This window comes from Silurus meridionalis, chromosome 28 (genome assembly GCF_014805685.1).
Source record: "Silurus meridionalis isolate SWU-2019-XX chromosome 28, ASM1480568v1, whole genome shotgun sequence".
Taxonomy (NCBI): domain Eukaryota; kingdom Metazoa; phylum Chordata; class Actinopteri; order Siluriformes; family Siluridae; genus Silurus; species Silurus meridionalis.
Window position 1 is genome coordinate 4,269,623 of NC_060911.1, and position 25,378 is coordinate 4,295,000.

The 25,378-nt window shown below is 40.2% G+C and overlaps 2 protein-coding genes and 1 non-coding gene across 5 annotated transcripts in view; 2 read left to right on the forward strand and 1 right to left on the reverse strand.

Moving 5' to 3' along the window:
- The window catches only part of ptprdb (protein tyrosine phosphatase receptor type Db), a 78,030-nt gene extending 70,784 nt beyond the window's left edge, over positions 1-7,246 (forward strand). Inside the window, 3 exon segments of the mRNA XM_046842952.1 lie at positions 424-578; positions 2,564-2,699; positions 2,833-7,246. Of these exon segments, the coding sequence (XP_046698908.1) occupies positions 424-578; positions 2,564-2,699; positions 2,833-2,901 (360 nt within the window). The 3' untranslated portion in view covers positions 2,902-7,246.
- Positions 7,247-10,627: 3,381 nt separating this feature from the next.
- On the reverse strand, positions 10,628-24,255 carry ptpn9b (protein tyrosine phosphatase non-receptor type 9b). 3 transcript variants are annotated; one of them, XM_046843043.1, is made up of 13 exons: positions 24,136-24,255; positions 21,510-21,653; positions 20,565-20,654; positions 19,031-19,155; positions 18,282-18,387; positions 18,062-18,172; positions 16,931-17,664; positions 16,189-16,285; positions 15,898-15,967; positions 15,333-15,411; positions 15,060-15,210; positions 14,120-14,327; positions 10,628-14,025 (listed from the first exon to the last, which is right to left on the reverse strand). In XM_046843043.1, the coding sequence occupies exons 1-13, from the start codon at positions 24,163-24,165 to the stop codon at positions 13,802-13,804; spliced, it is 2,169 nt and encodes a 722-aa protein (XP_046698999.1). In that variant the 5' UTR covers positions 24,166-24,255; the 3' UTR covers positions 10,628-13,801. The 3 variants fall into 3 exon arrangements, with proteins under 3 accessions (XP_046698999.1, XP_046698998.1, XP_046699000.1); XM_046843042.1 differs by having other exon boundaries at positions 24,133-24,255; XM_046843044.1 differs by lacking the exon at positions 24,136-24,255 and adding an exon at positions 24,017-24,131.
- Positions 24,256-24,838: 583 nt separating this feature from the next.
- Positions 24,839-24,912, forward strand: trnai-aau. Its single transcript has one exon. It is a non-coding gene; the product is annotated as a tRNA-Ile (tRNA).
- Positions 24,913-25,378: the final 466 nt, after the last annotated feature.

Sequence of the window (25,378 nt, forward strand, 5' to 3'; positions counted from 1 at the left end):
TACAGAGACACACACACACACACACACTTCAGTGTCATTTTCTCACCTTTCCACACGATGTTTGTGCTACCACAGCGTCTTCGCAACAAAGTTGAAAGCCCCATATAAGTAAAATGGAATCAAACTGCAGTAAATACTTGTCACTTCATATAACTTCAACCTCAACTAAATAAATACATCATTTATGTTATGGGAATGAGCAAAATGTCCCCTGAAGCACCAGAATACTGTTTTCCCACACACATTTATCTACTCACACTCCCACCCATACAATGAGTCACGCTGCCAGCTCACTATGTACCTGTTTTTTCCTGGAACAATCTGGAATGGTCTGGCTGTTTACACACGCACACACACACACACACACACACACACACACACACACACACGTACACACTCATCCTAATGTGTTTGTGTTCTCAGGATGGCCAGTCCAGAACTGTTCGCCAGTTCCAGTTTACCGATTGGCCGGAACAGGGCGTGCCAAAGTCTGGCGAAGGCTTCATAGACTTTATCGGCCAAGTGCACAAGACAAAAGAGCAGTTTGGTCAAGACGGACCAATAACGGTACACTGCAGGTACGGAGACAATCTGGACATTCATAGCAAAGTGGTAGTTTAGCTACTAAACCACTGTCCACTATTTTTGTGTGACTGTTGGTTTCACATGACTGCTCTAAAGATTCCTAGTTATCAAAAACACCTTATTATCTACTGAACTAAGTATCGAGATCGGGGACTCTCACCTGTAGACTACAGTGACTGATGAAGCACTCGCATTTCAATGTTCCTTAAATATCAAAAGTAAAAGCACTGATCTATGAGAACTCTATTATAATAATCAATGCGTTCTCCTGCACGTCACAGAGGATTCTACACTTACAGGCACATTTAGAGCCCTTCCTCCACACACATTCTCATCAGAGCCATGGGGTTACACCGTGCTCTCGCCACTGCTCCTCATTTACACAATTTGTGTTTGTACTTCACAGTAGTGTGGAACAGCATGTTTTTTCTGAAAGGTATGAGGTAAAAATTCACATATTATGCATTCAGATGTAATAATCATTTTTTTCTAACCTGAAAATACACTGATAAAGTACAAATACTTGTAAATAAATGTAGAGTAATGCAATAATGCTATTCAAATAACACATTTCCTCACTCATTAACTTGCTGATAAAAAACTAAACGAATGTGTGTACACACTAAGGCGTGGGTTAGCTAATGAGATTGTGTAGTGAGTTGCCAGCTCAGTGTAAAACATGCCCCAGATAGTCTGTGTGTAGGCCATGTGTGACTGAGATGACTAATTAAATATTAATGACTAAGTCACTGGTATTTAATTAATTTATTTTTTTAAACACACTTCTGACTAATACAAAACACCAACACGGGAGACTCATTCTAAATGTACCAAATTACCGTCTCCTCGTTTCAATGTGTACGGACATTTTAAACCATGCATGAGCATTTACTCTAGAAATGATAAATGTTTAGAAAGAGCAAATATAAACATGTCCATCTATAAATATGATATAAAATATAAAACATATATACATAGGTATTTGTACAGCTGCTCTATAGCAATGTCTTTTGTTACTCCTCACCAGTGGGAAACAGTAAACAGGTAAATGTAAATGCAGCTTTTACTTGTATCTGTATTTCCATTTGTGGAGACCCTTAAATTCAACTTCACTACATTTCACAGACAAATATCTCACCTTTTACTCAACTACATTTTGCGAAATCTGGTTCCTTTTTATTTATGACACAGCAGTCCACCAATCAGGGTCGAGCGCACGCTCTGTTGTACACTTGTTCTTGCGCTTGGTGTATCTACTCATCACCAACATACAGTTCAACATAAAGCAGAACATTAACAGAGGGATAAATGATGAAGAAACTCCTGACTCGAACTCACCACAACACACGTGACCTTATTTGTGTGATTTTGTTTGAAGTAGATGAAAAGAAAGTTTTGGGTTAATGATCATTTTAATAGATATCAATCAGTGTTTTTACTCATTATCATCATTGTATTAATAGATTGTTGTACTGAAAGTAAAATTAGAGTCTTTTCACATAAACTGAGTTGATTAAGCGAAGAGTCTTGTGACAAAAATGATAATAGGAACATTATAGCTGTAATAAATCATAATACTTTGGATACTTAAGTACATCTGAAGGCAAAATCTTTTGTACTTTTACTTAAGTGAAAGTTTAAAGGGACACTTTTACTGGAGTCATATTTTAGAGTGTATCTGCTCTAACTAGAGTACATGCTTTGTGTATTTTATTCACCACTGATCCTCACTCATAAAGTTGCTGATTTAAAAAGAAATACAATAAAACACACCGAGGCATGGGTTTGCTAATGAGGGTGTGTAGTGGGTTGCCAGCTCAGTGTAAAACTAATAAATATTAATAACTGTAACTGAGGGATTTTTTTTCAGTGCAGAGATTTTTTTTTCTTTACTTTAAACTGTACTTCTATGCATATTAAGAATAACAATGTATAATTGCAGTGTGTGTGTGTGTGTGTGTGTGTGTGTGTGTGGCAGTGCTGGTGTTGGGAGGACAGGTGTCTTTATCACGTTGAGCATAGTGCTGGAGAGGATGCGTTATGAAGGAGTGGTCGACATCTTCCAAACTGTCAAAATGCTGCGAACACAGAGACCAGCCATGGTGCAGACGGAGGTGTGTATTCACACACTGGTACAGGACACACAGCACCGAGACAGCAGTCGTTATAAATACTGCACAGGATAGCATGAGATCTTGGTTTGTGGTTTGATGCGTGTGTGTGTTTGTGTGTGTTTGTGCTCTGCAGGAACAGTACCAGTTTTGCTATCGTGCAGCACTGGAGTACTTGGGCAGTTTCGATCACTATGCAACATAAAGCGTCTCTGGTTTCTCCAAGCTTCTCTGGACCAGCAGGACATTTCCTCCCGTGTGATCTTCTGTGCTAAATAACTGTCTCCCGGCGCGACTGTCTTTACACCGTCTGTACTGAGCGTACTGTCACGCTGTGTGTCCTTGGCTCTGGAAACGTAAGATAGCCCCGAAATGATTCAAAGGCCAGTTTAGTTCAGGTCAATTCAGGGCTATCTTAAGATAATCGTCAAATAATCACCATGAACATGAAATCCAGCGTCTGGGAGGCGACGTTTCATTTTTAAAATGTGTTTTTGATTCAGTTGTACCACTGATTAGTTACCAACTTGTAAGAGATTGGGGCTAATACCTAATCACAGACAACCACCCCCCACCCCCTTTAACTCCCGATCGCACACGGATATGTGCACACACAGACACACACTCACATGCAGAGTGAACCACTGGCAGTCGTGACTTCTCAAAAGGTTGTGCAATACTACAAATGACTGCACTTTTCATTTAACTTCGAAAGCACACTGAATAATCCACAGTAGTTTGACGTCATATATACAGTATTCATTTATGTACATATATGTGCTGTATGTGGTGGTTTGGGAAAAATCTGTCAGGCTGGAATGAAATTTTTGAACTAGGAGTTGGCGACTCTGGTGCATCGGGAACTGCTTAGAACCAGCTTGAGCTCGTTTAGAAACCTTAGTTATAATGGAGCCTTTATAAGCCTTTGATAGTGCGAGTTGCTGCGCAAAGGGAAATTCGGCATCATTACCAGTCAGGACCGCATGATCGTTTACCGTCTGCTAATCCTGAGGAGCCCTCAAAGCTCCACACCACAACACGCACCATTACTGTGCTGAGATGCTTCTTTGAAATTACGCACCCCACATTGTAATCGCATGAGCAGACGGGACACGATCAAGACGTCCTAACTGGTAAAGACGCCCAAATTCCCTTTGTGCAGCACTCACACTATCACCATTCTTATATAAAGGTTTTACAGAGAGCGCTTGTTGCGCACCGCTCCACCGCTCCGTGATCACTAGCGGCACCTGTTCCAAACAATTACCCACGTCCCAGGGTCCCACCTCCTAGTTCAAAAAGGTCTAGTTTACACTTTAACATGCGATCACAGTGATCCAATCAAGCAGATCAGATCATCAGGTAATTAGGATGCGGCGTTTACACTCGGCAACATCAACTGACTTCTCCATCTGTGTAACTGATCAGATCTGTCTTTCCCACGCAATATTTTTTTTTCATTTTCAGTCACTGGACATTTTTACGAATCGCGCAAACCGAGGAGTCTGCAGTTATTAATAAGGTGGATAGATTCTCGACGACTTCTGTCCAGGCCACGTTGATTGGATAACATTCCGATCAGAAGCCTGTTTACACTTTTTTTCTTTTCAATGTGTATGTGAACAACATCCGGATACAGGTCACATGCTGATGCCAAGTGTAAACACAGCCATAGCAACCATAAATACCTTTCACCAAAAGATGTGAAAAACTATTTCTAGGTACAATAGAACACTGTATAAGGAGTTGGGTTATAGTTAGTCCCGCACTGTTTTATTCCTTTATCTCACACTATTTTGGTGACAATTTTTATTTTATTTTATCAAAATGATCGCATCATGTCCTGAAAAACAAGTTCCAGTTCCAGTCGCTATAACAGGTGTTTTCTCACTGGCTGCTATCCTGAAATTAATGCAGCAAAACAACATGAATTGTGGTGTTTCCCGTGTAAAGAACGCGTTTTACATCTGATTATTAGGCCAAGTTCACACTTTGTCCCACTGTTGTATGTATGGAGTGCGGAAGCAGCTCGTCCCGGCTTCTGCGAGCCACGAATGTAACTTTATTTCAGTTCTCAATGAATGCATGATGAAACGCACTGATCTCTTTGTTTAATGCGTGGTGCAAGTCGACAAAATAGATACAGAGCGTTAGTTTCTCTTGAGTTTAGCTTTCTTTCTTTATCTTTTTCTTTTTTTACATCATTACAGTCATCTCAATCCGTGTTCATTTTGACCACAAACTATTCGCTTATTAGTTTGATTAGTTTGGTGCATGCATGGAGAAAAATACCGGATAGAAATGAAGTGTGTGTGAACCTGGCCTTACAATGCACTAACACTGGGGTACACACAATTCATAAAACGATGCGTGAGCAGTTCATGATCAGAAATGATCACGTATCAGAACGAGCGCTAATATAAACCCGTCAGAGGTGTCGCAGATGTTGCACTCGACAGAGCTGTGGTCTGAAATTCTAAACATTGTGCAGATGGTCCTCGGGTTACGATGGTTCGACTTACGACTTTTCGATCCAACTGTTTTAAAATATTGTACGTTTTGCACGGCAGGCAGAATGTAGCAGGGTGGTGTAAATTGCTCTGTTTTGATAAATTATGCACTGTAATTTGTTAGATTATTAACAAGTTGCAGTATACTACCCCATACTGATCACCATTCTTTAAGACTCTAGGTCATGCTAGGCCATGTCTCAAATTACGATGGTGTCCCCAGAACACATCTCAATCGTAACGTGGGGACTCGCTGTCCTTTCAGTCTGGAGTTTTCCAGTCTTCATCATGCAAATGGTTTTCCCAGACCACCACACAAATATAAGCACATTTACAACGTGGCTTGTGTTTATCAACCAATTTCTAATATTCACCTTAACACACGTTTCCACGGTGGCGTTACAGCACCACAGACGATCGTCTCGAAAGTAGTAGTGCCTTATCATGGTTTTCGATAGTTCACTTTAGTTCTACTTCTGTGTACCTGCATTATAGTTTTTAGACAATTTTGATACACTAGGATTGTACACGTGCCACACCGGATTTTAATAGGACGAGCGTACATCTCGAGAAAAATACTAATAAAAAAAACGTGCTCACGATTTTTTACAAAGCCATATTGATTAGTACAAATTGATGCTGCCAAGGCTGATACTACATAAAGTGTATGCATGCACATTTTTGGATGGATATATATATATATATATATATATATACTATATTTGACCTAATTCATGAATTTTTGAGAACATTCATATTTTATATTAGTCATCAAAAGAAACGAGATCAGTTTATTGAATATTACACAATCTTTTTCTTTTATTAGGAGGGGTCTTATGATCTCGCCTCTTTGGAGAGCATGCAGTGTTTGAAAACTTTAGCTAGTGAGGTGCTGCTTTGTCCGTATAGACATCTTCACCTTTTGAGGATATTCATGCAGGGTTCCTGGCCATATGTAAGTTATTCTATATTATAATATAATTTGCACTATAAATGTAAAAAAAAAAAAAAAAAACACCAACACCTTGAGGCACAAATATTCGTTTTACAAATTGTGTTCCGTTTTACTGAATATTGTTTTTTTTTCTTTTCTTGAAAGCGTGCACTCATCCCAGGAACATAATCAGCTGTTGAGATGTGTTAATGGTCTTAGTGTGTGTGTGTGTGTGTGTGTGGACAGAAGCCTGGGTGTTATTTCACGCCGTGTGTAAACAACACACTTTCACTCTATGCACAAAACCATTGTTCGTTCTCAATTACGGAGCGTTTCCGTTATCACCATGGTGACCACAGCGCGTGCATGTTACAGTATAAAAACGAAATATCTTTTCGGTGTTAAATCTTAAGGAGAATATACGCTTTGTAGTGTTTAGTGTTCGACGTTTTCCAGAAGACAACACGAAGGTGCCCGAGTAGCCGAACGAAAGGACAGGACCAAGTTTTCTCAATGAACTTTTTTTTTTTCGCCAAGAGCCAAAGCTCCAGAGGATTTCAGGGGTTTGTGGCTCCACTAGAACATTTGGGACTTCTCTTACACAGTGTTCGGTGTGTTCCTCTGCATTTAAAACAAATTTACCATGAATTAAAAAAAGAAAAAACTCTAAACATCAGCGTAACGTTACTGCACACATTTTATTTCCAATCTACAGAAAAAATCCAAGTTTTTTTTTCCCGTCTTCCACATGAACAGAAATGTGAACGATCCATAACAGACTTTTCATGTAGAAATAAATCCTCACTGTTTGTTTCATCATGTGATATGACCAAATATCCATTGTAATGCTTTTTTTTTTTTCACCTTGTAAGAACTTGATGTGCGTTTCTGCTATTTTTGGCCCATCCAGTCGACGTGAGCACAAAGTGATGCCTGTCTTCTGTTATTTACCTCTTATTTTGTAGTAAATGTAAATATTTTAGAGAAATAATCTTATGCTTTTTTATTTTCCTACTTTTGCTGTGAGAAAACAAGTCGTGTGAGAATACAGGGGTATTTGTGGAACTTTTTTTGTTCGTTTTGTTACGAATAAACTCGCAACAAAAGTTTGTTTTCTCTTTTTGCACCAGGAGGAGAAAACATTCATTCGGTATAGAGCGCTTTAAATCCACTTTCTGTTTTACCTTCAATCCAACATGTTCACACAGGATATTGGGGCACTGGTTTTAGCTCATTCACCTATTCTTTGGATTATTATATATTTAACTCTCATCGACTCTACATGTCTTGAACTGTCTTTACAGAGGCCTGTAGTTCTTCTCTCAGGTGGTGGTGGTGGTGGAGGGTCTCACACATTTAATTTTGTTAAGCTCTGGTGACTGTAAAAGACATGATTTTTATATCACTTTCGTTCTCAGAAGAAAAAAGTTAAACCTCCAGTAAGCCCTTTTGCCCAATGGATGGTGTGTGGAGTCACCCTGAAGAAACCACGCCCATCAGCAGAAACGTTTCATCACAGGATAAAGGTGATCAGTCAGAAGTAGTGCAAAATATGGTATTGGATTCGTTTAGTCTTTGAAACACCTGACGCAATAAACAAGTAGGAATCAAATATGTACATAAGCTATTTATATTATAGCTAAATAAATCATTCAAAAATGTATATGTAAAAAGATTTACATATATATATATATATATATATATATATATATATATATATATATATATATATATATATATATAGTGTGTGTGTGTGTGTGTGTGTGTGTGTAGAGATGCTATACACTTTTGTTTTTGCCCCCATTTTTCATGAGCTGAACTCAAAGATTTCTCTCAAATATTGTTCACAAATCTGTCTAAATCTGTGTTAGTAAGCACTTCTCCTTTGCTGAGAGAATCATCCACCTCACAGGTGAGGCATATCAAGATGCTGATTACACAGCATGAATATTGCACAGGTGTGCTTTAGGCTGGCCCCAATAAAAGGGCACTATAAAACGTGCAGTTTTACTGTATTGAGGGGTCCGAAAACCAGTCAGTATCTGTTGTGACCACCATTTGCCTCACAAATTTTGCCCTGTACAGTAAAAACCCGGGATTTATCTGTGAAGAGAGAACACCTCTCCAAAGTGCCATAGAATGTGAGCATTTTCCCACTCAAGTCGGTTACGACGACGAACTGCAGTCGAGTCGAGACCCCGATGAGGACGACGAGCATGCAGATGAGCTTCCCTGAGACGCTTTCTGACAGTTTGAGCAGAAATTCTTTGGTTATGCAAACCGATTGTTGCAGCAGCTGTCCGGGTGGCTGGTCTCAGACAATCTTGGCGGTGAAGTTGATGGATGTGGAGGTCATGGACTGGTGTGGTTACACACGGTCTGCGGTTGTGAGTCCGGTTGGATGTACTGCCAAATTCTCTGAAACGCCTTTGGAGACAGCATATGGTAGAGAAATGAACGTTCAATTCACAGGCAACAGCTCTGGTGGACATTCCTGCAGTCAGCATGCCAACTGCATGATTCCCCTTAAAACTTGTGACATCTGTGTAATCAGCATCTTGATCTGTCACACCTGTGAGGTGGATGATTCTCCCAGCAAAGGAGAAGTGCTCACTAACACAGATTTAGACAGATTTGTGAACAATATTTGAGAGAAATAGGCCTTTTGTGTACGTAGAAAACGACTTAGATCTTTAAGTTCAGCTCATAAAAAATAGGGGGAAAAGTGTTGCGTTTATAATTTTGTTCAGTGTGTGTGTGTGTGTGTGTGTGTGTATATATTTTATATATATATATATATATATATATATATATATATATATATATATATATATATATATAGCTATCAAAAATATATATATAGCTATTAAAAATATATATGTAAATGTGATACATTTTTACAAATTATTTATTTAAATCATATATTTACCTATTTACATAAGTTATTTATCCCTGGTGATAATTTTGAATAATTATTGAAACAAAAAAAAAAAAGGGATCTGCAATTTAAAGGAGGCTTTCCTTATCTCCTTATAAAAGTTTTGACAAATTTGTGGTTACTTTCACAGTGATTCTATTTTTCATAAAAATCTGACTTTGATTTTGGATTCAACCGAATAAAAAAAAAATAACAAGGACAAAAATAATGGGAGACTCAACCTAATATTTTGTTGAACAACCTTTTAATCACTGCCAATAAGTGATTTCTGTAGCTCTCAGCGAGACGTCTGGACCAGTCCTGCATGTAATCTGGCTCAATCTTCATGAGCAAACTGCACAAGGTGTCTCAGTTTATAAGAAAACCTTCTTCAGACTGCATGTTTCAACTCTTTCCATTGATGTTTGATGGGATTTAGATCAGAACTCATAAAAGGCCACTTCAGAAGAGTTCAGTGTTTTTGTTCTTGGCAATCTTCAGTTGCTTTCAGCTGTAGGTTTTGGGTTTTTTATCCTGTTGGTGGAACCATGAGCTGCAGCTGAGAGAGATTGTTCATTGGGCAGTACGTTTCTCTCTGGTTTGGTAGTCTTTGTTTTCATTGTGCTCTGCATGGATTCATGACTTCCTGCATCAGATAAAAAGCCTCAAAGAAGAAATTTAAGTACCTTTGAAAGCTTAATTTTGCATCAGTAAACATACAGCTGATGTGCCTTGCCAAAAAACCTTTCCAGAAGCATTTTAAGCAAAGTGGTTTCAAGCACTCTGACCTTCAGCTTGTATCTTCTCAAATGCTTTCCTTAGCTCTTTGTCTACCATTCGCACAAACCTTCTGTTCAGCCTGAGGTTGATTTTCCTTGTAAAGTTGCGTGCAGTGATGTGGCTACATCCCCAATGGACCTTAAACTTCTTAATATTTGCACAAATATTAACAGGAGCATTAAGCTGCTTAGAGATGGTCTTTTAACCTTTAAAATTATAACATCCAGACCTCATTCTGCTTCGCTTTTTCAGAGTGATGACTTTTTCTCCATTCTTAAACACAATGACCGATTATGAAACTGAAAACACGTGATCTTTACCCTAGGGGGCTACACAAATCAAGCATGTCTGCCATTCGCTCTGGATCTCCGCAATGATGTCAAAACGGTGCTGGATCTTTACCTTCAGGCAGAGGGTGAAGTCCGCAAGAGCCAAATCTGGCTGGTCGGGTGGGTGCCCAAGTGGATTCCGATGTGCAAAGAACTGTGTCTTTTTGCACACTAACTAATGATAGTCGGTGCTCCCTGTGACTGTGCGTGCAGCCTGGTGCTGCCATCTGTTGGCGTGTTACAAAACTAGTCTCGAAAGGTTTTGATACCAGTTCGTACATGAAAAATGAAGAGCAAAGTCTGTGTTTAAGTAAATATGAAATAAATAATGCTGGAATTTCATTACCTTTGTCTGTTTTAATTATTTCTGAGAACATTGTGTGTTTTTTTTTAAACATGTTACCTCCCCCCAATATTGTATTCATCATCCACTCCCCAAAAAAACACACACAGAGCAGCGGTTTCAGAATAATAGTCATGTTTACTATGACACTAATGCAGGCGGCAGGTAAAAAGACCATTACTCAATCACAAAAACATCAGGCACCGATGAGAAACCAAAAATATATATATATATATGAAATACAGCTGCATTTCCAGCTTTCTCATCATCATCAATACAGAAACTCAACAGCTCCCGTTTCCGCCGCTCGCTTTTTCTCAGTGACGCTCGTTTTACCTGACGCCGTCCGTCCATGCAAGAGTTTCACTTTAGAAATGATCGTAATATACAGACACTGCTTTATAGCGGATTTGTTATTTATATAATAATCGTAATCGCAGTCAACATCGGGTAAAAATGATACATGATATAAATATTTTCTCCCACATTCATCGCTTCTGTCGCTGCGCACGTTTCCAACTGAAAACGGAAAAGGAACCGCCGAGCGCACGTACAGTCGCACGTTTCCCTTTTTATCCGCCTGTCGCGCAAATCTTATCCGAATCCAATACCGCGTTCCAAATACCGCTGTAACACACCCACGCCGACTTCTGAGCATCGTATTAAAAAGGACGTACGTCTTTTAAAAAAATAAAAATAAATACACACACAGTGCTGCTGAGTCCTGATTGGTCAGAAAGTGTTGATTTGTTGTCTGTAGCACCGACTGCATGACCAATCGCAGGCTTTTATTAAATGCACTTGTTCTAATGTTACCTTTTCTATAGTAACAGCTGAGGACATGAGAAGCACCACATAATCTAACCTCCTAATGGAAGAAGTCTCCAGTTTCACTGCTGGGTAACAGTCAGTACGTTTTGTTCGACATGTAAAAGTCTTGCTAACGTGATCATTTCTTTTTCCAGAAAGTAAGAGGGAAAAGTGTGTCTGGTGAAGTGATGACTGTTTATAGCTGCTATAATGTAAGTGATAAAAGGAACAAAACACTTTTTTTGGCAATAACCGTATTATAAGACGTAGTAAGAGTGAATGTGTTTTACTGCAAGTCTCGGAGCTCCTAAGACTCTCAGTCTAACCAGGATCCTTTCCTTCTTTGATACAGAAGTTTGACAGACTCAAAGTATTGCCCCTAAAGGTAAAAGGGAAGTCGACAAGGGTGTGTTCAGACAACGTATTGGAACGCAGCCTTTCCTTCAACTAAAGAAGCCAGCATAATGAAGAGTATTCTGTTCTCATCACTATTACATAATCTCCTAACTTCCCAAATTAGCATATTTTTGCGTGTCAGCAACAGGCTTTCTAGTTAAACAAAACAACGCTTTTTTGTGTTAATAGACATTCTTCTGCCAAAAGCTAAATAGCAAGTAACATGGATCCAGAAGTGGCATGAAATCAAAGTCAGTCAGATGATTGTTAGCTTATCAAATTAAAAACGTGATTTCTTTTTCGGCCGTACCGATACTCGAATTTCAAATACTGCTGAATTTGTACAAAGACATAAATTAAGAAAAGAGAGACTATAATACAGGTTGTTGTATGATACAAAGTATTTGCTATGCTGCATTTTGAAATGATGCAAAAAAAAAAAAAAAAAAAAAGAGAGAGAGAAAATATTGACACTAGGACAACAGCAAATATACCCCTGAGATTATCGAATATAATAATCCTCGTACGTATGCAAGACGCAGCGTTTCTGCTCTTGAAACGAGAATCTTTTGCGCGACTGAAAGCTTGAAGGCACAAATAAATCCCAAGGTGACTCAGAGCCCCGGGACTTCACACTGCACGGGCGCTGGCTCCGTCCCAATCCACCTGCACCTGCGACACGAGTCGGGTTGGTGAGTATCAAGAATTCAGTTTACTGTGATTGAAGAGCAGGGTTTGAGACGGGAGCGTAGTTTATAAAGAAGGAAACGAGCAGGAGTAAGAGTCTAACTACAGTTTTCTTTTTTATAAAGGCAGTGATATGAAGTTTGAAGGCCACTATATCCCAAGTGATCTAAGAACGAGGAGGTCAGGTCAAGGTGATTTTACATTAAATGCGTAGATGTTAAAGATGATTCTAGACTTGGCATTAGCATCATTTTCAGCTAAAAAAAAAATTTGACATGCAATCGACTTGGCTAGTTTCTGGTTGAATGGTTTGGCCCCTAAAATAAGCCCCACCCCCTATCAGAACAATTTTGCTAAAATCCTTCGATCTCATGATTTGTATTTGTTTGGCAACACACTGACCTTCAGCTTAATAAACCAGGGTTAAAAGGGTTAACCTATTAAAAAAAAATTATAATCTCCTGGTCACTTGGTGAACATGAGCCCCGGATTTAAAGGCGATCAATTGAGTCATCAAGTAGATTAATCAAAGAAAAGATAAAAAAAAAACATTCCAATGCGATGCACAACTGGAAGTAGCGTGATATTTCGTTTTCTGTGATATTCTAATCTCTCCATCATATTGTTCTACCCCGACATACTGTTTATACATATATTCATTTATATGTATATATATATATATATTTCTGAATAACATTGAGTATTATATTAAAACAAGACTTTTTTTTTCCCCCCGCCAAAAGGTTACTATGCACAATATATAAATGTATCTTACAAGACTATACAAGATTTGAGACACTGATCATCATAGATACATCCAAGCATTCGACGCGTTACCTTTGGTTTGAAGGTTAGTGTATGATAAATATAAGAATGATGAAATCAAATGGACATGCGGCACCCAGTTTGCACACGATCTTACCATGATGATGGGATGGATACAAAAAAAAATCTTTTTTCAAGTTTTCAACACTTTCACACCATTTTCACAAGTGTGACACAAACCCCGAGTTGCACGACACGGATATCAGAATATTTCTCAGGAAAAAGGGGGCAAGCTGGGGAAGAGTTTAAATCGTCTCTCGTTCAATGCGTCTTTTTTTTTTGTTTTCTTTTTTTTTTCACTGCTACAACTCGTATGCCAAGCCACAACTCTCTGAAAGGGGATTGCAGAGTGGCAGGCAGAGAGAGAATCTTCTCCTCCACGCCTTATCTCTTATTACTTCCTGCTTTTTTTTTTCCTCCTTTCTGCCCAGCAAGGGGGCAAAAATAGCCGAGTAGGAACACGGCGCTCCACCTGCAGACACATGCCCTCCAGACAAAACAAACAAAAAAAAGAGCCTAGAACCTCTTCTTTTCCTTTTGGCACCTTGATTCTTACTCTTTCTCTCGCTTTAGGTCACTCGCTGTCCGTCTCCAGCTCTGTGTCGGACCACTCGACGGGCGCGAGGCGTCCTGTTTGTTGTGCGTACTCTATCACGGCTCGGTAGCAGAAGTAATACTGGTCCCACGTCTGGATGCTAAAGGCACGCTGAGTGCGCATGTGCCGCACCGTCTGCTTCACGTCCACCGTCCCGATGTCCTCGAGGCGTGAGAGACAAATGTCCAGCGTGCAGAACGTACCTGAGAAAGACATGCGGAGTGAATTACGTATAGATATAAAAAATAATTAAATGAATTGAGATGCACTCTTCCTCTGGAATGTATATGCACCTACCTGTCCTTCCGATTCCAGCACTGCAGTGCACGACGATGGGAGGGCCTCCGGGAGGTCCCGTCCAATCAGGAAATATCGCCCGCAATGCCAGTTCCTGCCTCTGCTTCACCTCTGCCCGGAAATCCAACATGGCCGAGGCAGATTTTGGAACGCCAAAATCCGGCCAGCTCATGTACAGGTAATGAGACACCTCTCTACACTCACCAGTCTGTGTGTGTGTGTGTGTGTGTGTGTGTGTGTGTGTGTGTGTGTGTGTGTGTGTGAGAGAGAGAAAGAGAAAAGGTTTATTTCACTTGAACAGGGTTTCTGCAGGTTTCACTGAGTGGAATTTAAGACCTTTTAAAAACATTATGATGAAATTTAAGACAATATCATTAAAAACACACATGCACACTAACACAAATAAAAATATAAAGTATCACTAAACTTGCACTTGGCCAATGCTAAAAAAAAAAAAATTAGTTTGATCAATCTGAAAGAGATTTGCGCTAATAACAGAAAGCTGATTGGCTGTTGCACGTTGGTCTCATTTGTAGTTGTAATACAGCGAATTGTATTTGGACCAGCGAAAGAAAAATCTACAACACCAGGGAAACAGCCTCGGGAGCATTTCAGTGAGAGCTCCACGAAAATTAAAACCCGTTTAAAATGATAAACAGTGAATTTAAGACTCGGAGGAAACACAGTGATGTGACTAAACTAACAGTAATAGGCTGATCCCAGGTCAGGACCAAATGCCTGTGTTCCCTCACTAACCTTTCCTAGACACTTTTTTTTTACATTTCTGTGTTTCTCAAATTATGATCCAAATTCATAGATGAACTCCTTAATTCATAGTCACTATGTACAGCTACACACTACAGAGAGCACAAACCAACACACAAATGCTTACAACATAAAGCCTGAAGGAGGAGGTACACAAACGAGCACATATACATACCTGACTGTTATAGAGCTCCAGATGCGAAAGTTTAAAATCCTGAAACATCTCGATGTGAACGTTTCTCACTAGGAAGTACCCATACTCCTCTGTGCGACCTGCTTCCAGGGGCCAGTACTGTCCACACTTCACTCTGCCTCGCTCCACAACTCTGAGAGAGAATTGAAACTGACCTGAATACTTCTTATTCATTAAGGTCTTTCTCCGTGTCGTTGGAAATGTAACGTATGAAAAGTGGAAAGGAAGATGAGGGTTGTTTCGGGCAATGTTTACCTCGTTGTCATGACTATGATTAAAACCACTTGCTCCCATACCATTCGCCAAAAATCGCCATATGTTTTCGGCAGAGGCCCTGAAACATAGATGGAAACAAAAACCTCACACTTAGTGGAAAAAACAATCGCTTTAATGTTCACCATTAATTACATTATATAATATATGTTCACATCATGAGCCAGAAATCTCATCACTAAGCTTCATCAAGATCACTATCAGGATAAGATCTGCATATAATGTTGGCTTTCAAGCAATTAAAAGGCAATTTATTTCCTGAAAGACATATAAGTGTAATTATCACTTATATACCTGAAGATTTCAGCAAAGCCTAGTTTTTTAGTGAAGTGGAAGCTCAGTGGCTAAGGCTCTGGGTTACTGCTTGAAAGGTCGGGGGTTCAAGCCCCAGTATTGCCCAGCTGTTACTCTGAGGTCCTTGAGCCAGGCCCCTTAACCTTCCAAGTTAACAAATTTCACTGTGACCTAATATACATGTAAAAAGCACCTTTCTATTTTCTATTTCTTTTTTTTAAAGTCGTAAAGAAGTTCAGACTTCGTTTCTTACCTTGAGTGGCGATGTACGCATTCGTCATCTTGTAGCCATCCATGAAACTAGCGTTGATGTAGTCTGATGTCTGGAGGAAAAAAGAACTAAGCAGTTGAAGAATACCATATTATATACAATTCTAGTAAATGTTAATAAAGTAGTAAACTAGTAAATAAATAGTCTAGTAAATACATTTCTAGTTTTCTCAGTATGATTATTTCAGCGAAAAACTGTTCTTTTTGATTAAAAACTGTTACTGAAAATTAAATATTTGATTCTAATACACTAAACGCTGAAGAAGCTGCTCACCTCATCGTCGTCATCAGTCAGTGGACAAAGTCGAACACGCGATTCGTCCAAACAGAGCACGTCACTGTAGCGGTTTTTGACCTGGTTAGCTGGTTTCCTTATTAGACACACATCAAAAGGTTATTTGAGATGTTTACACGTCTCCATGAGTCTGTTGAAAATCTGTTGAAAAGTTCTACTACACTCATCACTACCATTAATCACTACCCCTCTAATTGACTCATCACTACCCTTAATCAATACCCCTTTAATACACTAATCATTACCCTTCTACTACACTAAACACTCCCCTTAATCACTACCCCTCTAATACACTCACCACTAGCCTTCCACTACACTCATCACTACCCCTCTACTACACTCATCACTACCCTTAATCACTACCCTTCTAATACACTCATCATTACCCCTCTACTACACTCACCACTACCCATAATCACTACCCCTCTAATTGACTCATCACTACCCTTAATCACTACCCCTTTAATACACTCATCATTACCCTTCTACTACACTCATCACTACCCTTTTACTACATTCATCACTACCCTTAATCACTACCCTTCTAATACACTTATCCCCACTCTTCATCACTACCATTCTAATATACTCATCACTACCCTTCTACTACATTCATCACTAACCTTAATGGCTACCACTCTAATACACTCATAATTACCCTTCTGATACACTCATCACCACCCTTCATCACTACCCTTCTAATCAATTCATTCATCCTTACTTTGAATAATCGAAGGTTCCAGCAGGCGGCTCTTTCCGGATCTCCTCGTACTCCTCGTAGATGCCTTTCTTCTTTTTGGTTTTGACATGCTGCACCAGCTCCTGCACTGTCATGCCCCCTGGTTCAGCCGTGTGTACCGATGCCGTTCCAATTGGCCAGCTTGTCTCGTGGGCTGGGCTGCGTGACAGAGGTGTCGGCCTCGACGACTTCTGAGGAAGGGGTGGGACTCCATCTCTTGCTTCCTCTTCCTTGCCAAGAAAGTCGGCTTCCTGCTCTGCGCCATTGCCGTCTCTCCGGCAGTCGTTCATGCCTTCCTTCGGCGCTGACTGTGTTTCTGTGTTGTGTTTGTGGTGCAGTGGGGTGTCTGGGGGCGTGTCCGACTGAGGGGGCGGAGCTTGACGGCCATTAGCGATGTTGGCATTCGAGCTGAGCGGTGTCAGACCATTCCAGTGGGTGTGCCGGTGGTTCTGAGGATTAGCGTTGCCGTCGTCAAGGCTGTTCCCAATTAACGTGGCACCGGGGTTGGCGTTGGCCGTCTGGTTTTGATCCTGGCAGTAGGAGTGCAGCAGGCCATCCAGACAGTCCGTGTTACCATCAGTGGAGTTGTTCAGGGTGGAATTAACACATGACTGGATCCAGGCCATGTGACTGTACTGTGACGTGCCACCCAGGTGCTCCGGGAGCGAGCTGACCGGGATGTAATTAGCCAGTTCATGAGCTTTTACTGTACACACCTAAGACAAAGGGAAATACACATCAACCACAAGGCCATGCTTGATGATATTAGCATTAATACACAATTTTAGCATAACATTAAATAATAATGTATTAATTAACTTCCAACAGATATTACAGTAAATACTAGTTTTCCCAAAGACCTACTGTAGGGAGATTTATATTTACTGCATCACACAGGGGATACAAACTACTGTAAATGATTGACTTTTTGTAAGAGTTTAGAAAAAAAAAAGAGAGACAGATTGATAAAATAATTAGAATAATTAATTAACTAGTTTTCTATTCTGTTTACTCACTTGAATATATTTCAAACTGTTACTAATGTTGCTGAAGATCCTTTATGCTAAAACATTTTGATCTGTGTTATAAATGAAATATAAAAATAATACCTACCCTCTCTCTGAGTTTCTCCCGCACGAAAAGACGCAGAACAGCGAACGGAGCTCGAAACCAAAGTGGCGATGACACGATGAACACGCACTTTAACCTGGCAGGAAACGCTCCCTAGATGAAACAGACGCAGGATGTCAGAACTGGTGATAAAACAATGCAGGTAAATTTCTGTTTGTGGGACAGAGATGTGATGGCGGCACGTCAACACCAGGACACTTACTTTGAGGAGGTTTAAAATTTTGACACAGAGTTCGTAGTCGAAGTTGGCGTAGGTGGAGTTTGTCATGTCGTAGATGAATATTAAACCATCTCTCTGAGTCTGAAGGCTACAAACAGGAGAAAGGCAGGAGGGTTAATAAAGAAGGCTGACGATAATCGGTTCCAGCAACAAAAAAAGATTTATTTGTTGGTGTTCAGGCTGAGAGGTGCTAGAAAGCTTTTTCAAGAACAGCAGTCCTGAATAAAACTTTTAACAAATCAGTTTAGAAATACCTAAAAAAACATCAGTGTGCAACTTCAACACCGATTTATATTTATTAGTGGTGCAACGGATCACGAAAGTCACAGTTCGGATCGGTTTTTGAATCACGGATCGGATAATTTTTTCGGCTCATATATAATTTCTTTCCATTTATCACAAGTTACAGCAACAAAATGCTCCTACATGCGATTTGAATCATTTGGGGGGCTTTTCAAGTTCTTCTGCCCCCCCGCTAGCTGCTGTTGTTGACTGATTAACCCGTCCCGTTCACGTGACACATGTCTGCTCTGTGTAATTACGAAAAAAAATTTTAAAGAGAAAAAAACTCTTGTCCTGCGATTAATTACAATTAATCCACAAGTTATAAAAATTAGCAATTAATCCATTTTTCACGTGAGTACCAAACTGCGAGTTGTGATCGGTACAGATCAGGCATCAAAAGCGGTCCGTTGCACCCCTAATATCTAATAAAGTGTTTCTGCCTCTACCTCTCTATGGCTTTGTCCAGCTGATAGATAATGGCCTGAAGAACAGCCTTGTGGGAAGTGACGTCAGGACGGTGGAGACGGGCAGTGAAAAGTGCCAAGGCTGCACCTTTAGCGTCACGCCCTGGCTGTAAGAGGACACACACACACACACTTATAAACATGGGAACATACTGCAGGGATTTACTCATAATGCACATGACCTGGAAAGACGAACACCAGAGAGTAGAGTGTGAACTGAGAGCACACTTCTACTGTAGAAAGGATTTCCCTTCAGTTGTATTTTCAGCTTCACCCAAATGTTGGGGAGGTTTACTATCTAGCTTGAAGGACCAATTGTAAGGAAGTTTTACTATCTGGTGTATGCTGATGAGAAGATTGTACTCACCCCAGCGTGTCAGTAAAAACACGATACAAGATTCAGAACACTTAAACTTGACTGGGTTTAGGATTCGATTGTGTGTGGTGTGATTCTAGCTGATGTTCGGTAGGTTGCGAGATGTCGAATGACCAACGGCTGTTCTGGCTGTTTACGCTCTTGGTGGAGAACGATGCACTGTGATGTCACAGTGGTAACTTAAATGGTAAACTGTGAATCTCCATCCTGTATAAGCTGACTGGCTTCGTCAAACTCTGGGGCCAAAGTGAGTAATCGGCTTGTAGTGGATACGGGTTTACCAGTTCGTATTCCTTTGGAAAGCTGCCTTGTTGAATGTTACGAAAGAGGAGATGCTCTGCTATCACATAGTCCTTAGCCTTAGGTAAACTAGATTGATTTGAGTCACTTTGAAGGTTTTAACTGTGGCTTTAACAAGGTCTTTCCAGGAACTGTACTCACTGGGTTCTAAGGAATTTGATGTTCGAGTGACACCACATAATACACTGGTTCTCCTTTCCACTTTATCTTAGGGGGTTTTTAACGGATGGCATAACTGGCCACTCTGATTCAGCTTGAAGTAAGAAAGGTGGGCTTTGACTTTCCACTTTTTCCACATCTCTTTATTATACGCAACTGCCTTCACAGAATCCTTTGCCAACCGCCGTTCTGTGCTTCTTAAGTTGGGCATAACAGAGTCCTTGGAGGTACAGAGTTGAAACATATAAGCTTTCCTTAACAGCAGTGTTGCATTGCGATTTACTTCATCTACCATCACCCTGGTCGTTCTGGTTTGTAGCAAGTCCATGTTGCAAGTACCTTCAATTGATCTAGAAGACCCAAACCTGTATTACTGTGCACAAACCCAGCTTCATGAAGATAAAGTACCTGACTTTACTAACACCATCATGGCTTAATCAACACACATCTCCACAAGCGCTTTCCAAAATCTAAACTTTCCAGAAGAGTGGAGTTTTTTATAACAGCCAATGAGGACGAAATGTACATGTAGGTGTAGGATGTTTAAAAAGTACATATGAATCGCATGGTCAGGTGTCCACAGGTCCACACAGTGCATGTCAATTCACTTAATAACATTGTATGAAAACAATTTGACAAATAGCTCAAAAATAATCACATAATTCTTTGCAAGTGACTCACCAGGACAGTAAATTTTCCACTTAGTAGCTCAGTCCTCAAAGGTTCTTCATTGGGATTAATATTGTAGATACCTTCCTTTATCCTTGTATACTGAAAATATATATTGTCACACACACATACCAGTTAAAAGTATTTAGAGTTGGTGCAAAGATTGTATGTGAAAACACTGAAATCATATCAGACCCTCAATCTATTTACACGCCTGTAAATAAATTCTGGAACAATTACAGACATGTTGGAGCAGCGTTTTTTTTCCGTCTTGGAATTTTTTTAATATCCAATTTTAGACCGGCTGGCAGCTCATTGTTTGGCCCAAAATAAACGGCGGGATTAAATTACTCCAAGCAGCCAGAGCTCCATCCTGAACGCCACCATTCACAGAATTCACGGCCAGTCCGTGGCGCTGGGAGAAACGTCAGCCATTTTAGGATTTAGGAAGCAATTCGGGCTGCGGAATCCCATGAAAAGATTCGTAATGGTATTTTGGTAATCTTTTGGCTCGGCATCCCAATAAACCGGATGTGTATTAGCTACGATGCGATCTCCAGTACCTGGACGGTTATCGTTTTACTTTTTTTTTTTCAATCAACAAAACTGATTAAATAGCAGTTTTATTATCAGAACAAACAAAGGGGCTGATAGGAGACAAATGACTGAACTGTGTTTACTTATAACTTTATATTTCTCTATCGCGATTCTCAATCCTGATTATTAATGGATGACATTTCTATAGCAGCAGCTTGAAGAGAAACTTGATAAGGGTTTTTATTTTTAAATCAAACCAACAATACATATGAAACTATGGTTAGCATTCGGACTGTGTGTTTGGTGTGAAACTGCACTGCTGCACAGAGCGAACCACTAATTATACTCTTGTATTACACTCCCATCAGGGACGCAACTCTATACTCCGGCCTGTAGACCGACACTGCGAGTACAGATTACCTTGTAAGCCTGGAAGAGGTCTATGGCTCTGGAGACGTCGAACTTCCGTGCCATTAGGAACTTGACGGCAGTGATCTGGCTGACGAGGGTGGCGTTCTGCGACTGTTCCCGACATCTTAATTTAGCCAGGAACTCCTCCACCACCTGACACACACACACACACACACATATATATAAGTGCTGTCAACATGAATGCATTAACGCAAATCCATTTTAACGGCACTAATTTTATTAACGCAGCTCGCATTCCTATTTGGAACTAGGAAACCCAAACCTATTCGAGCATGACAATGCACCTGTGCACAAAGCCAGCTCCATGAAGATCTGCTTTATAAGGTTTGGAGTGGAAGATCTCCTGCTGTAAAGCTCTAATTTCAACCCTACTGAGGACCTTTTGGTTGAATGTGAATTCACAGGCCTCCTCAGCTAACCTACATCACTAACTGACTTTACTAACACTCTTGTCGCTGAATGAGCACAAACCTCCACACGCACACACCAAAATCTTGAAAGGGATATCCAAAAAACACATACCAATCTTATATTCGGGTGTCGATAAACATTTGCAAATAGTGTAAATCTCATACACGCTGCATTCACGTGTCCAAAATATTAAACGGTAAAAGACGAGCTTCTTCATACCGCCTTGAAATATACAGTAGAAGCCGGTGATTTGTGCTATAAACATTATTTCCAAACTACCAACCAGAAAACACAATCGCACATGTCCAGCGAGATGTCCTATAAGGAGAACATTTATGGAATGAGTCTCCAGTTATCACTCTGTAACAGTCAACTACACTCGGCTAAGCCGGCACAGGTATACGAAAACATCAACCGAGTCCGATACCGTCCAAAATCAGATCCTATACCCCTTGCATTCGTGTCGAGAGGAAAAGAACGAGGCTTGTCAGACTCTAATCTTTTATGTGCAATGCCGCAAAATCCTAAAACTCTTCCAACACTGAGACGTGACCAACCGAAACACTCGGCGCATTGCAAGGAGCTCATTTCCGGTTAATGTAGTGATGTCGTGTGAAGTCACCGAGTTCGAAAAATAGAATTGTGACACAAATCATCTTCGGACCAAAGAAAATTACATAGCATTCAAATCGAAATATCAGCACCGCTCACGGTTTTCTCAGACGTAAATACAAAATTCAATATATATATATATATCGTACAATATATTATAAGGCAAACGAACCATACTGTGAAAAAAAGAGTGAAAGGGAAAGTGTTGAAGCCTGTGGTAAAACCCGCTTTGTTTTATGGTTTAGAGACAAAAAAGCATTGAAGGGGAAAGAAAGGATCTGGACATGCAGAGTTGAAGATGCTGTGATTTTCAGTGGGGTTGATGAAGATGGACAGGATTATAAATGAAGTAACAGCTCGACTTCTCATCATGGTTTCAAATCCCAGCACCTCCAAACTGCCTCTAATGGGCCCTTGAGTAAGGCCCTTAGCCCTCAATTGCTCAGCTATACAACAATCGCATTTGCCAAATGGGAGCGTGCAGGCACGATGTTTCGGAGTCAAGGTGAGAGAGGTGTGATGAGATGGTTTGACAGGAATGCTGAGGATGGAGCCACCAGGCAGGAGGAAAAGAGGATGGATGTGGTGAGGGAAGACATGCAGGTGGTTGCTTTGAAATAGGAAAGAGTGATAAAAAGACGGATGATCCTCTTTGGTGACTCCTAAAAGGCACATCTTAAAGGTGGCGGCGACGTTTCTTCGGTAATAAATCTGTGATGGATTTGTCAACTCCTTGGAAATATCTAATCCAATCCAAATCTAATTCACTATCGGATCTGTACATCTATAATTCATCTTTCCCTGTTTTTCTATGAATTGTAGTGCATGACCAATGATCCCAAAGTGAATACATGAGCAGTTAAAGAAATACCACACATATCGTAATGTATCGTTGAAGAGAATATCGGTCAGGAATCGAGTAAAACACCAAGCTTTTGTGCCACTGAACACAATAATCAGTCCAACAGCAGACATTATAGCGGTGTTATATGCGGTACATACGCGAGTATATTTGACTATAACACACTTAGCAGGAATATGTTCAGGCTCCATCCCAATCCACCCGCTCTTTAAATGTGTAGTGTACTAGATAGTGTGCTTTTGATGCTAGCGGTTAGCGAATCTAAATAGTGAGCATAAAGGCATTTGTAATTCAGGCTTCTAAACGAGCCTTGTAGTGGGCATGCTAAAAGGCTAGCTAGCTGCCTGTTAGCTGGTCCAGGTGTATTCAAAAAAACAGCGTCTAATATAATTATTTATGACAGAAAGGGTAAAGTTTGCGTCTTTATTGGAGGCATGTTATAATCTGCATTTTTCCGGCATCATTTTTACAGATTAGTTCTGAAATTATATAAGAGTGCTATTTTCCCAGGAGAGCAGTGAGCATTGTAGCATATGCTAACTGCTGAACACGGGCAGCTAGGCTAACGTTAGCGGATAGAAAACAGCAGCGGCACTATAAAAACAAAAACCTGTAGAGGAGAAAAAACAGACGCCGATCGGAGTAGGAAAGACCGCCGATCAAACGGCGAATGGAAGAAAGCATGCGACGGGAACGGGGATAAAAAAGAAAATTAAGGTGTCTTACAACCTCTTCTTCGGTTGTCAGGGCTTCCGCCATCTTGAAGCCTGAGCAACGTTTACGGGCGCGCCCTCGAGTTGTCGTGAGCGCGCTTTCCAGAGGCGTGAGCGCGCCGCTCACTCCCAGCTGAAGGTGCGCGCCTGAGGGCACGGCAATTGTATCTATTTCTATTCTATTCTATTCTATTCTATTCTATTCTAGTCTAGTCTAGTCTAGTCTAGTCTAGTCTAGTCTATCCCAATTTGTTAAGCGCTCTCAACAATTGTCCCAAAGCAGCTTTACAGATATAAAGATAAACGTATACGTTCCTCATAATAGGCATTGGTTTGTTCTTTATAATTATCAGTTTATTTATTAATAATTGGCTACTGTGGGGAGGAATGTCGGGATGAATCAGGCAGATCTGAGAATGAGAGAGGGAGAAGAAGAGAAAAGGAAACAAAAGGAGAGATAAAGGGAGGATTAATTATTATTACGTGTCCGTTTTGTTATATCACATCATAATGTCAATATTTAACTATGTATAAATAATGTATTTTTCACATTTAAGCCAAGTGTAAAAAATCGCTATAGTCTAATGCACTGGTAACCAGGCCGCGGACCGGTTCCGGGCTTTAGATCATTAATCATATAATCATATATTTATAATAGCGATACCCTGAATAGCCCTAAAAGCGGTAATTAGCTTTGTGTAGTGATTATTAGTGCACGTGGCCGGTTAGCTCAGTTGGTTAGAGCGTGGTGCTAATAACGCCAAGGTCGCGGGTTCGATCCCCGTACGGGCCACACGCCATATTTTATTTTATTCTTTAATTATAAAAAAAAACATTAAATGGAGATGATATTTAATCTATTCTGAGTTATTTAAAAAGGTTTACATGGCCAGAATTTTTGAAAACGATTTGGACATTTTCGTGCCAAATACACTCATTCCGGGTTTGTTTAGGTTTAGGAAAGTTTTTCGAGTTCGGCCCCTCATGACGTCATGGAGTCACGCCCATCAACATACATCATTTGTTGTCTTTGTGTTGGCAATGAGGTGGTAGAGGAAAACTGGCAAAAAAAAAATCACTCAAGCATACCATCAACATAAACAACGCAGAAACCAAGATGTGTGTTTGGGAAGTAACATCTGGCATAAGTGATGGGAAAGAGCAGTAAAATGAAGGCATCCATTTAAGATTCAGAAAAATGTGGTGGATCAACACATCATTTGAAAATCTGTTTCTTCAATCCTGTATATTAGAAATTA

Bases quoted from the DNA above. Each gene is read 5' to 3' on its own strand.
- ptpn9b (XM_046843042.1), bottom strand. From the start codon at position 24,165: ATGGCGGAAGCCCTGACAACCGAAGAAGAGGTT. The intron at 19,156-20,564 runs GTGAGTCACTTG...GTCCTCTTACAG, and splicing joins GTGGAAAATTTACTGTCCTG to CCAGGGCGTGACGCTAAAGG. The intron at 15,968-16,188 runs GTGAGCAGCTTC...TTTTTCCTCCAG, and splicing joins TGACTGATGACGACGATGAG to ACATCAGACTACATCAACGC.